The 13,542-nt window shown below is 40.5% G+C and overlaps 1 protein-coding gene across 1 annotated transcript in view; it reads right to left on the bottom strand.

Moving 5' to 3' along the window:
• LOC143817719 (zona pellucida-like domain-containing protein 1) overlaps nt 1-13,542 on the bottom strand; it is a 244,961-nt gene that overhangs the window by 177,197 nt on the left and 54,222 nt on the right. The window contains exon 3 of the mRNA XM_077299207.1: nt 1,958-2,139. Within this exon, the coding sequence (XP_077155322.1) occupies nt 1,958-2,139 (182 nt within the window). The remainder of the gene's footprint in view (nt 1-1,957; nt 2,140-13,542) is intronic.

The following is a 13,542-nucleotide window of genomic DNA, read 5'->3' as shown; positions in this document are numbered from 1 at the left end:
ACATTCCTGTTCAAGCCCAGTCAGACAGCACCTTGCTTGTGGACCAATCCGGAACTGCCACATCACCGATCAGCTGACGACCGACCACCAATGAGAGGTTGCCACCTCACGAGCATGCTCAGTAGGGTGATTTCTGGACTTAGCCTCTGGAACGCCAGTTCGCCGCTGCCTATTGCTAGTTACTATAGCTTTGGCTGGAGAGCCAGCAGTAACCAAGAAAACAGCATGAGCCTGGGCAAGATGCTGAGACCGACATCTTTGCTGAGCAGCTCCCACTGTGGCAGAAGCAGAATGGAAGACCGCTGAGGCAGACAAGGCTTGGGATCTACCCTGTTCAGTGGGAGTATCCCCGTGCCTAACACATAGTTCTGTGTTTTGAGCTTTTGTGCATGAATAAATATTTTATAGGGGCAGTTGCTAGTTTGATTCACCATGCCATATTACACCTTATTTAGTGGCGGTGAAATTCCACAGTGTGCATAGCTTCTATTTTGCTCCATGCACGAGTATAGCATTCTAAATCTTTTTATTATTATTTTTATCAATTTGAATCAGTTTCCTGTTTCCCACCTTGTCATTTTATGTTATTAAAAAAATTATAATTTTTCCATTGCAAAATGTGATACAGCCCACCGTATCCTATGTTGTCATTTTATTGGGTTGAAATTAAGCTGTCTGCTCACCTCACGCACTTAACAAAAAAAAAATTATGTTGCTAAACGTCATACAGGCCACGATATCCCACATTGTAATTTTGAGGCGGTTAAGTAGCTGTGCATGCAGAGCTGTTGGACATAGTAAAAAAAAACATTTTTGGGGTATCACAAACGTGATAGAGCAGGCTAAATCCTAATTTGACACTGTTTGGAGCATATCTTCTAGGTTATACAGGCTCACCTACACTAAAAAAAATTCTTCTGCTACTAACGCCATACAATAAAAGACATCTCACTTTGAAATTGTTTGTAGCATCTAGTCTGTTATAGAGGCCTAATCCACAGGCACCAAAAAAATTCTTCTGTTACTAACATCGTACAGCAGAGGACATCTCACTTTGAAATGGTTTGTAGCATCTAGTCTGTTATAGAGGCCTAATCCACAGGCCTCCAAAAAATTATTTTGTTACTAGCCAGAAGCGCTGATTAAATGCCGCTGTCAGAGTTTAACAGAGGCATTTAGCTAGTTAATAGGCACGGGTGGATCGCGACTCTGCCCGCGCCTATTGCAGGCACATGTCAGCTGTTCAAAACAGCTAACATGCCCCGGCTTTGATGCGGGCTCACAGCCAGAGCCTACATCAAAGCGGGGGTTCTGTCCTCGGACGTACTATTCCTTCCGAGGACAGAAAGGGGTTAATAACCTGCATGTCCATATATGCAGATTGATCGGTTGGCCTTACTGACAGATTCCCTTTAAACATATTTGAAAAGAATGGTGAGTTTCGATATCACTAAAATGCGTATCTCACTCCCCATAAGTGTAAGAGAGTTGTGCAGGGCCAAGCAAAAAAAAAATGTCACAATTAGACTATCTGGACATCTCTATTCATGTTGAGTATAGAGCTTCTACAGCAATGTATGAAGGCTTTATAGCCCAATACTAAGATTTGTGCTTGTGTGCATGACAGATAGACACATTAGCAACAGAAATGAATAATGATGATTTTTTTTGTTATTGCTGCATTATTAATTACCTAGAATGTTCTAATTAGCTGAATTTAAAACAATTACATAACATTAATTTCAAATTTTCAAGAAGTTCTTGACATCATAATCAACTGATTCATATCATTCATGATTATTAAAATAATGTTAGCAAATGTAAGTAAAAGATAATTTACCAATTTTTTTCATTATCCTAAGCCAAATTACTTTATTTTAATGAAAAAATTACTTGGTGGAAATATTTTTCAGAGAAGTTTATAACAGACGTTTACATATTTTAAATGTATACTTACGAAGCAAGTTGAGTGTTGTTGACCAAATACTCCAATGGATAACTGCAGCTGAATTTGTACAAAAGTCCAGGCAAGTAACTAATAATTGTTGGAGGGTCAGGTGTGTCTATATATCCTGAAATATTTCCTATTTGTACGATTGATATATTCCCATAGGCATTGACTCCTGGTGCTGTTGATACCTGTTGGTGAATTACCGCAAAGCAAAAAAAGCAATTTGAAATAGTTGACAAAATTCCGCAATACTATTAGGCCTTGGCTATGTAATAACATAGGCCAAGAAACTGATGTATTGATTTTCACTGCATATTAGTTGTGTAGAGGTTTCCAAGCATAGCTGTGTGTTTCGGGTCATTGTCATACAGGAAGACCCAGCCATGACCTATCTTCAATGCTGTTCCTAAGGGAAGAAGACTGTTGGCTAAAACCTTACGATACATGACCCCATCCATCCTCCCTTCAATACGGTGCAGTCGTCCTGTCCCCTTTGCAGAAAAGCACCCCAAAAGTATGATGTAAGATTTTCTCAGAACATGAACATTATTTTTAAACACATGCAATTGTGGAGTTTAGTTTTATTCTAAGATGTATTGATTTAAATATACTTTTGTTAGTGACAAAACCCCTTCAATATAGTATAAATCCACATGAATCACATGTAGATTACCCTTACTTATTCAGTAGACAAAATTAGGACGCGGTAGGAGCATCTACAATTCATTACCAGTGATGAGCGAATATACTCGTTACTCGAGATTTCCCGAGCACGCTCGGGGGTCCTCCGAGTATTTGTAAGTAGTGTTGAGCATTCCGATACCGCAAGTATCGGGTATCGGCCGATACTTGCGGTATCGGAATTCCGATACCGAGTTCCGATACTTTTGTGGTATCGGGAATCGGTATCGGAACCATATTAATGTGTAAAATAAAGAATTAAAGTAAAAAATATTGATATACTTACCTGTCCGGCAGCCCCTGCAACTTACCGAGGGAACCGGTAGCCTGCTTTGCTTAAAATGAGCGCGTTCAGGGCCTTCCATGACCAAACGTCACGGCTTCTGATTGGTCGCGTGCCACTCATGTGACCGCCACGCGACCAATCACAAGCCACGACGTCATTCTCAGGCCCTAAACTCCTCATTCTAGGAATTTAGGACCTGAGAATGACGTCGCGGCTTGTGATTGGTCGCGTGGCGGTCACATGAGAGGCACGCGACCAATCAGAAGCCGTGACATCATGGAAGGCCCTGAACGCACTGATTTTAAGCAAAGCAGGGTGCCGGTTCCCTCGGTAAGTTGCAGGGGCCACCGGACAGGTGAGTATATCAATATTTTTTATTTTAATTCTTTATTTTACACATTAATATGGATCCCAGGGCCGGAAGGAGTTTCCTCTCCTTCAGACCCTGGGAACCATCAGGATACCTTCCGATACTTGGTGTCCCATTGACTTGTATTGGATACTTTTCGGGTATCGGCCGATACTATCCGATACCGATACTTTCAAGTATCGGACGGTATCGCTCAGCACTATTTGTAAGTACTCGGAGATTTAGTTTTCAGTGCCGCAGCTGAATGATTTACATCTGCTAGCCAACTTAAGTACATGTGGGGATTCCCTAGCAACAAGGCAACCCCTACATGTACTTATGCTTGCTAACAAATGTAAATCATTCAGCTGCGGTGCTGAAAACTTACTTACAAATACTCGGAGGACACCCGAGCATGCTCGGGAAATCACGAGTACCGAGTATATTCGCTCATCACTATTCATTACTAATATAATTATGGATACTAAACACAATCATACATATGGTGGTGATAGTCACATAACAGTAGCAAGAAGAAAAAATCTCACATATTACACCCCTGACACCAAGGATTTGATTGTAACTATTGCCTTCTGTACTAATCTCTCCCATAAGAAATTAGCACTGGGGACTAGGCATTGATGTGCTTATGTATCAGTTCAGATAGTACACAGATTCTAGAACTGTCTCAATATGCACTGGAACCTTGTATCATAGGGCTGGATAGCCTGGAATGTCATAGAAAAGTTTGCATGCCATATTTAGCTACAGAGACATCCTTATTATATGTATTAAACTGTTTTATAAATTATTTTTCATGTAAGCACATACAGTATTATACATATATGTATCTATACTGTTTAATAATGTCAGATAAAGAAGGGTCAGGGTGCCCAATTAAGCAAATTGTAATTTTCATTTACTTACCCTTTCCCTTCTTTTCAGTCCTCAGTCTCTTTTTATTAAAAAAGAGCCACGAAAAATAAAAATCATTCCTAAAAAATAAAACAAATATTTTTAAATCCACGTGTCTTTTTCTTGATCACAACTCAATTTTTTATTGCATTTTTCTGTGTCAAAATCCTACCGCAAAGTTTATTTATGATTTAATTTATCACAAGTTGCTAATGGAAAAGAAACTGATGCATTCCAAATTTGTGAATGAAAAAACTGTTGGATCAAGAAGAACAATCAAATGGACTTACAAATATTTGTTATTGTCTGTTGACATTATAAATTTATACAGTTAAGGCCCCGTCACACATAGCGATTTACCAACGATCACGACCAGCGATACGACCTGGCCGTGATCGTTGGTAAGTCGCTGTGTGGTCGCTGGGGAGCTGTCACACAGACAGCTCTCTCCAGCGACCAACGATCAGGGGAACGACTTCGGCATCGTTGAAACTGTCTTCAACGATGCCGAAGTCCCCCTGCAGCACCCGGGTAACCAGGGTAAACATCGGTTTACTAAGCGCAGGGCCGCGCTTAGTAACCCGATGTTTACCCTGGTTACCAAAAAAAACAAACAGTACATACTCGCCTTTCGGTGTCCGTCAGGTCCCTTGCCGTCTGCTTCCCGCTCTGACTGAGCCGCCGTACAGTGAGAGCAGAGCGCAGCGGTGACGTCACTGCTGTGCTGTGCTCTCACTGTACGGCCGGATCTCAGTCAGAGCAGGAAGCAGACGGCAAGGGACCTGACGGACATCAGATGGTGAGTATGTACTGTTTGTTTTTTTTACATTTACGCTGGTAACCAGGGTAAACATCGGGTAACTAAGCGCGGCCCTGCGCTTAGTAACCCGATGTTTACCCTGGTTACCAGTGAAGACATCGCTGGATCGGTGTCACACACACCGATTCAGCGATGTCAGCGGGACCTCAACGACCAAAAAACGGCCCAGGCCATTCTGACACGACCAGCGATCTCGCAGCAGGGGCCTGATCGCTGGTACGTGTCACACATAGCGAGATCGCTACTGAGGTCGCTGTTGCATCACAAAACTTGTGACTCAGCAGCGATCTCGCTAGCGATCTCGCTATGTGTGACGGGGCCTTTAGGTCCAGAATTATTTGGACAGTGACAAGTTTTGTAATTTTAGCTGTTTAATAAAACATATTTAAGATACAGTTATATAATCAATTTGGGCTTAAAGTGCAGACTCAAAGCTTTAATTTGAGAGCATTCACATCATAATTTGAGTAAGGTTTTACGAATTACAGCTTTTTATTATGTAGCTGCCTCTTTCTAAAGGGACCAAAAGTAATTTGACAATTATCTCAAAAGCTCTCTAATGGGATACATAGACTATTTGCATGTTAATCTATTATCAATTAGGCAGGTAAAGGGTCAGGAAATTATTCCAGTTGTAGCATTTGCGCTTGGAAGCTTTTTCTGTGAACTCACAACATGCGGTCAAAGGCGCTCTCAATAGAGGAGAAACAAACTATCATTATGCTGAAAAAAAAATCCATCAGAGAGAAAGTAGATATGATAGGAGTGGCCAAATCAACAGTTTGGTTCATTCTGCAATAAAAAGAGAACACTGGTGAGCTTGGGTACTAAAAAAGGCCTGAACAACCAAGGAAGATCTCAATGGTGGAGGATTGCAGGTTCCTTTCCATGGTGAAGAAAAACCCCTTCACAACATCTACCCAAGTGAAGAACTCTCTCCAGGAAATAGGTGTTTCAGTATCTATGTCTACTCTAAAGAGACGACTTCATGAGAGCAAATAAAGAGAGTTCACCACCTGGTGCAAACCATTAATTAGCCTTAAAAATAGAAAGGTCAGATAAAACTTTATTATAAACATTTAAAGAAGCTATCCCAGTTCTGGAAAAGCATTCTTTGGACTGATAAAACTGAGATCAACTTGTACAAGAATGATGGCAAGAAGAAAATATGGAAAAACCTTGGAATGACTCATGATTCAAAGCACAACACAACCTCTGTAAAGCATGTTGGAGGCAATAGAATAGCAATGGCTGTGTCTGACCATGCAGGAACATGGTCTGATTATACCACATCTCTTGGGCAGGGGAGTACACACAAGAGTATACAGACAGGACATCATGGGAATTAATATTTCTTTGAAGTAAAACATTGTTTAAAAACAGGCAGTGAAATGTTTTATGTCGTAAAAAGAATTAGCTATGGTCCCTGTGATGCTGTAATGTCTGTATACTTTTTAGCTTCCTCATCTGCCCAGGAGATGTGGCATGATCAGACCATGTTCCTTCATGGTCAGACACAGCCATTACACAGTACACAGCAGGGGCGCATTTATAAGATTATCTCAGCACAGGAACATTTTATTTAAACACATTCAATTGTGGGAGTTATTATTATTCCAGGATCTATTTATTAAAATGAACTTTTGCTCTTAACAAAGCCCCTTTAAGGTAAAAAGACTCACAAACAGTTAACAACTGAAGTCAGCTGCAGTACAGGTCTGACACAGGCACAAGGTAGGAAACACAGTGGTTGGCAACATCCATGGCTTCCATGCTCCAAGCAGTCATTTTTCTGCAATGAATTCTCGATAAAGCATTGAAAATGAACATTTTATTTATGGTAAAGTTAATTTGCACAATTACTTTTGAGCCCCAGAAATGAGGAGGATTTGTAGAAAAATGGTTGCAATTCCTAAATGATTCACATGATATTTTTGTTCAACCCCATCAATTAAACCTGAAATCTTCACTTCAAATGCATCTCAGAGGTTTCATTTTAAATAAAAATTGTGGCATGCAGAGCCCAAATCACAAAAGTTTTGTCACCGTCCAAATATTTAGGCACCAAACCCTGTATTTATGTAAACACACACACACACATATATATATATAGTCTACTGTATACATACTGTATATATATGTTTTTAATTAATAAAAATAAAATGTTACCAGTGTGCGTGCGGTTAAGACTATAGTTATCATTGAGAAACTAGCAATTCCTTACATAGTCTATCTCAGATTAAACAATAAAAATAGTTTTCTCTACAGAAATGGATGAGATGTAACAGTATACATACACTAGCCAATTGACAGGAGTGGTGCAGCATCTTGATCAATAGCTAACATTATTTTTTGTTATCACCCATATTTATAACATATAATATGTAGGCAATCCGAGATGACAGATATTCCCAACTCGACCTTCTAATTTCAGCAGAAAGAGATGCCTTAGATTTTACAGACGTATGTATTATATCAAGCTTTCACAAAACTATGCCTAGCTGCATTTATAAAGTTTTAGTCACTAGCCCAAAGTGGTCATTTAATTCAACTGCATATTACGGTTTTTACATTTCTCATTCGAGTTTTACATTGGTTCTCATTTGTCCTTGAATGTGACTTCTCAACTGCTGACATTCTCAGATATTTTTATGTAGAAGTGCACCAAGATTTCCTAGGTTTATCTAGAAGCTTGCTACTAGTCAAAATATATCTTGAATTTGAGAATTTCTGGACCAGTTAAAGATGTTTCATACAGTGCCCTGACAACTAATGTGTAAAGTGTCCATATAAGAAGTGTCATACAGCATTAAGATAAATTTTGTATAAGCCATTAAGGTAATTAAATGCTAAAGTGGCAAGAAAAATCACACTATACTAGGTCAAAAGTAATGAGAACTTACAAAATAATATATAGAGTGACAGGTAAGCCATGTCGCACAGAGTACAGAAAAATAGTTTCACAAAACATCTAAATAAATATATGCAGTGCACACATTTAGGGATGATTCAGATGTCAGTTTTACTCGTACAAGCAGATTTTCATTGCAGGCATTTGCACCTATGATAGACTATGGGATCATTCATATGAGTGTTGGATCAAAATCCCTAATGCAAGTCTATGGGTCTACGAAAAAAATCAGACATCACTTGAATGTCATCTATTTGCTGTCTATTTTTCACAGATTATTAGGAGACGCTTGAGAAACCTTCATCATTTTTTTTTATTCATCTGAGAAAATCTGATGAAACTTGGCCCAAAGTCTGAATTTAAAAATTGACACACTGTCCAAACTCTGATGAAACCAAGATCAAAAACACTGATGAAACTCGTGTCGTATTTTGTGTACGGGAAAAATCAATGACGTATGAATGAACCCTAACACATACAGAGCGAGAAAGACATCCTACTGTGTCCTGATGCACAGCATTTTTGTGCATACTATGCCAAGATAAATTGTGTAAAAGCAAAGACCTTGGTCCATCAGAATCCAGACAGCATCATATGGCCATTATGTTCATACCACTACTATGATATTAATGACCTATCTATATCCTTACGATAGGTCATTAATATCAGATTGACAAGTGACAAGGCAACCGATCTGCTGTACAGAGAAAAACACTACAGATCCACAATAAATTAAGTAATCTGGCCTACATATAGTGCTCTAGATATGTATAAAATATGAATGAAATATGTATAACATGTAGTTCATGCAATGTTCAGATATATAGTGCATACAGGGATTCCAGGTAGATAGTTCCAATGAAAATGATAGAGGAATGTACATAAGATGGTATAAATATGAACAGTATACAACCAACAGGTGGAAAGATGAAGCAAAAAAACCACTCACATCCCAAGCAAATAAAAAATACATAAGTTTATTAATCTACAGAAAGATGACAGTGGGAGAATCTGCAAACTTCGTCTCTATCTTCTAGGATTATTCTTTATCCCTGGATATAATACTTGTGTTTTATTGATGGTGCACTCTTTCTATTTGAATACTTTACAGCCATCATTTCAATGCTATAATCATGAATTTTGACTTATTTAATTGTGCTCAATAAGATCATGATTCTAATATTTCACAAATTAACTAATTTGTTAATTACATGTACACTCATCTGTGTGCTATTATGTGATTTGGGACTTTTTTTATCCTGTTATATTAGTGTTGATTCATGGTTTTTCAGTAGAATGTTTAATATACGTTTCCTGCCACTACAAACCCCCTTATAAGGCCCCCTTCACACGTCACCTTAACCCCTTCATGACCTTGGGATTTTCTGTTTTTCAGTGTTCGTTTTTCACTCCCCTCCTTCCCAGAGCCATAACTTTTTAATTTTTCCATCAATATGGTCATGTGAGGGCTTATTTTTTGCGGGATGAGTTGTACTTTTGAACGACATCATTGGTTTTACCATGTCGTGTACTAGAAAATGGGAAAAAAATTCCAAGTGCGGTGAAATAGCAAAAAAAGTGGAATCCCACACTGGTTTTTTCTTTGGCTATTTTGCTAGGTTCACTAAATGCTAAAACTGACCTGATATTATGATTCTCCAGGTCATTACAAGTTCATAGACACCAAACATTTCTAGGTTCTCTTTTATCCAAGTGGTGAAAAAAATTCCAAACTTTGCTAAAAAAAAAAAAAAGTGCCATTTTCCGATACCCGTGGTGTCTCCATTTTTCGTGATCTAGGGTTGGTTGAGGGCTTATTTTTTGCGTTCCAAGCTGACATTTTTTTTGTACCACATTTGTGCAGATACGTTTTTCTGATCGCCCATTATTGCATTTTAATTCAATGTTGCTACGACCAAAAAAACGTAATTCTGGTGTTTCAAATTTTTTTCTCGCTACGCCGTTTAGCGATCAGGTTAATGCTTTTTTTTTATTGATAGAGCGGGCGATTCTGAATGCAGCAATACCAAATATGTGTAGGTTTGATTTTTTTTATTGTTTTATTTTGAAAGGGGGGTGATTTAAACTTTTATATTTTTTATTTTTTTCACATAAATTTTTACTTTTTTTAACTTTTGCCATGCTTCAATAGCCTCCATTGGAGGCTAGAAGCTGGCACCACTCAATTGGCTCAGCTACTGTACATGGCAGTGATCTGATGATCGCTGCTATGTAGCTGAATTGCAGGCTTGCTATGAGCGCCGACCACAGGGTGGCGCTCACAGCAAACCGACATCAGTAACCATAGAGGTCTCAAGGAGCTCTATGGTTACTATGCAGAAGCATTGCTGACCCTCGATCATGTGACGCAATGCGCTCATTTCCGGCCCGATGGACGAAAGCGCTGGTTAAATGCCGCTGGTTAAATGGAAAAAATTAAAAAATATAAATAATAAATAAGGAGGTTTTTATCCTTAATATGTAGGCTATAATTTCCTCCAATATGGGAGATACATATCCCTTTTGTAGCGCAATGTCTGTATCAAGTATAGGCAAATAGCGTGCAAAAAGTTACATACTTGTCTCATTTGTTCTAATGCATTATTAGAGGAAGGCAGAGCTCCGCATTCTATGTCTTTTTTTCACCATAAATGACCAACAATTACAATGATATCTGTTTATATAAGATCTATTACAGCTGATCAATAATGCCTAATGGTGAAAAAAGGAGATTGCCATCCACATTGAGCCACCGGTCAGACTCCAAATAAATGTGATGAAAAAAGATTGTCCTCAAACATAATAGTACCAAGGACCAAACTCCATGAACCAACAGCTCATGAGTCATATACTACCCTTAATAGGGTTAAGACATGGTCGCAATGCATACAGTAGATGCTAGCAGTGTTAGTTAATTTATGCCTCATATAATGTACAATAACCATATACTCATCTGAGCGTTAGTGTGGACGAAGGTCACTATCACACAGAGTCACCGGTCAGACTCCATGAAAGAACGACATCCCAAACTATGCCCGACGCGCTTCCCCCTGTGGGAATAGCGGGGGTTCATCAGGGAATGCTGGTCATCAAGATCGGATAAGGCTGTGCGTGTATATGTGTGCCACCTATGTGCATCCACGTGGCACATACCGAAATAGAATGCAGAATAGAAATGACAGATATATAGGTGTTAAAGATGTGCAATGATCGAGATAGTTAGAGATGGGATCTTTAAGCTCAACACTTTGAAACCTGAAGGTTTAAATGTGGAATTTAAAATTAATTTAATTATATGATTTTGCCAATCTTCTCTTTAGTATTGGTGTCTACCTTATCCCCAGCGGTATAATAGGGTTTAACCCCTTCCCGACCCATGACGCCTATGTGGCGTCATGGAATGATCGCATCCCTGCAGATCGGGTGAAAGGGTTAACTCCTATTTTACCCGATCTGCAGGGAGAGGGGGAGTTGTATTTCAGCCTAGGGGGGGTGGCTTTGCCCCCACGTGGCTACGATCGCTCTGATTGGCTGTTGAAAGTGCAACAGCCAATCAGAGCAATTTGCAATATTTCACCTATGAAAATGGTGAAATATTGCAATCCAGCCATGGCCGATGCTGCAATAGCATCTGCCATGGCTGGAAATCATGTTCTGGCCCCCCCCCACCGCCCCCGATCTCCTCCCCAGTCCTCCGTTCTGTCCGGTACCCCCCTCCGTCCCCCTGTTCGCTCCCCCGTGCTCCTGTCCGCTCCCCCCGTCCTCCGATCCCCCCCCTGTGCTCCGATCCACCCCCCCACCACCCCCTCATACTTACCGAGCCTCCCGAAGTCGGTCCGTCTTCTCCCTGGGCGCCGCCATGTTCCAAGATGGCGGGCGCATGCTCAGTGCGCCCGCCGAATCTGCCGGCTGGCAGATTCGTTACAAGTACATTTTGATCGCTGTGGTAGGTTCTATCACAGCGATCAAAATAAAAAAAATAATAAATAAACCCCCCCCTTTATCACCCCCATAGGTAGGGACAATAATAAAATAAAGAAAATATTTGTTTTTCTTTTTCCACTAGGGTTAGGGTTAGAACTAGGGTTAGAACTAGGGGTAGGGTTAGGGTTAGGGTTAGGGGTAGGGTTAGGGGTAGGGTTAGGGTTATGGCATGTGCACACAGTGCGGATTTGGCTGCGGATCCGCAGCGGATTGGCCGCGGATCCGCAGCGGATTGGCCGCTGCGAATTCGTAGCAGTTTTACATCAGGTTTACAGTACCATGTACACCTATGGAAAACCAAATCCGCTGTGCCCATGGTGCGGAAAATTCCGTGCAGAAACGCTGCGTTGTATTTTCCGCAGCATGTCAATTCTTTGTGCAGATTCCGCAGCGTTTTATACCTGTTCCTCAATAGGAATCCGCAGGTGAAATCCGCACAAAAAAAACACTGGAAATCTGCTGTAAATCCGCAGGTAAAACGCAGTGCCTTTTACCTGCAGATTTTTCAAAAATCGTGCGGAAAAATCTCACACGAATCCGCAACGTGGGCACATAGCCTTAGGGTTAGGGTTGGAATTAGAGTTAGGGTTGGAATTAGGGCTAGGGTTAGAAATAGGGTTAAGATTAGGCTTGTGGTTAGGGTTACGGATAGGGTTAGGGGTGTGTTGGGGTTACAGTTGTGGTTAGGGTTGGGATTAGAGTTAGGGTTGGGATTAGGGTTAGGATTAGGATTGGAATTAGGGTTACGGGTGTGTTGGGGTTAGGGTTGTGGTTAGGGGTGTGTTGGGGTTAGGGTTGTGATTAGGGTTATGGCTACAGTTGGGATTAGGATTAGGGGTAGGTTGGGGTTAGTGTTGAAGTTAGAATTGAGGGGTTTCCACTGTTTAGGCACATCAGGGGTCTCCAAACGCAACATGGCACCACCATTGATTCCAGCCAATCTTGCGTTCAAAAAGTCAAATGGTGCTCCCTCCCTTCCAAGCCCCGACGTGCGCCCAAACAGTGGTTTACCCCCACATTTGGGGTACCAGCGTACTCAGGACAAACTGGGCAACAACTGTTGGGGTCCAATTTCTCCTGATACCCTTGCAAAAATAAAAAATTACTTGCTAAAACATAATTTTTGAGGAAAGAACAATTATTTTTTATTTTCACGGCTCTGCGTTATAAACTTCTGTGAAGCACTTGGGGGTTGAACGTGCTCACCACACATCTAGATAAGTTCCTTGGGTGGTCTAGTTTCCAAAATGGGGTCACTTGTGGGGTGTTTCTACTGTTTAGGCACATCAGGGGCTCTGCAAATGCAATGTGACGCCCGCAGACCATTCCATCAAAGTCTGCATTTCAAATGTCACTACTTCCCTTCCGAGCCCTGTCGTGTGCCCAAACAGTGGTTTACCCCCACATATGGGGTATCAGCGTACTCACAACAAACTGGGCAACAAATATTGGGGTCCAATTTCTCCTGTTACCCTTGTGAAAATAAAAAATTGCTTGCTAAAACATCTTTTCTGAGGAAAGAAAAATGATTTTTTATTTTCACGGCTCTGCATTGTAAACGTCTGTGAAGCACTTGGGGGTTGAACGTGCTCACCACACATCTAGATAAGTTCCTTGGGGGGTCTAGTTTCCAAAATGGGGTCAC

Source organism: Ranitomeya variabilis, chromosome 3 (genome assembly GCF_051348905.1).
Source record: "Ranitomeya variabilis isolate aRanVar5 chromosome 3, aRanVar5.hap1, whole genome shotgun sequence".
Lineage (NCBI taxonomy): Eukaryota > Metazoa > Chordata > Amphibia > Anura > Dendrobatidae > Ranitomeya > Ranitomeya variabilis.
This window is presented reverse-complemented; position numbering and strand designations above follow the sequence as displayed.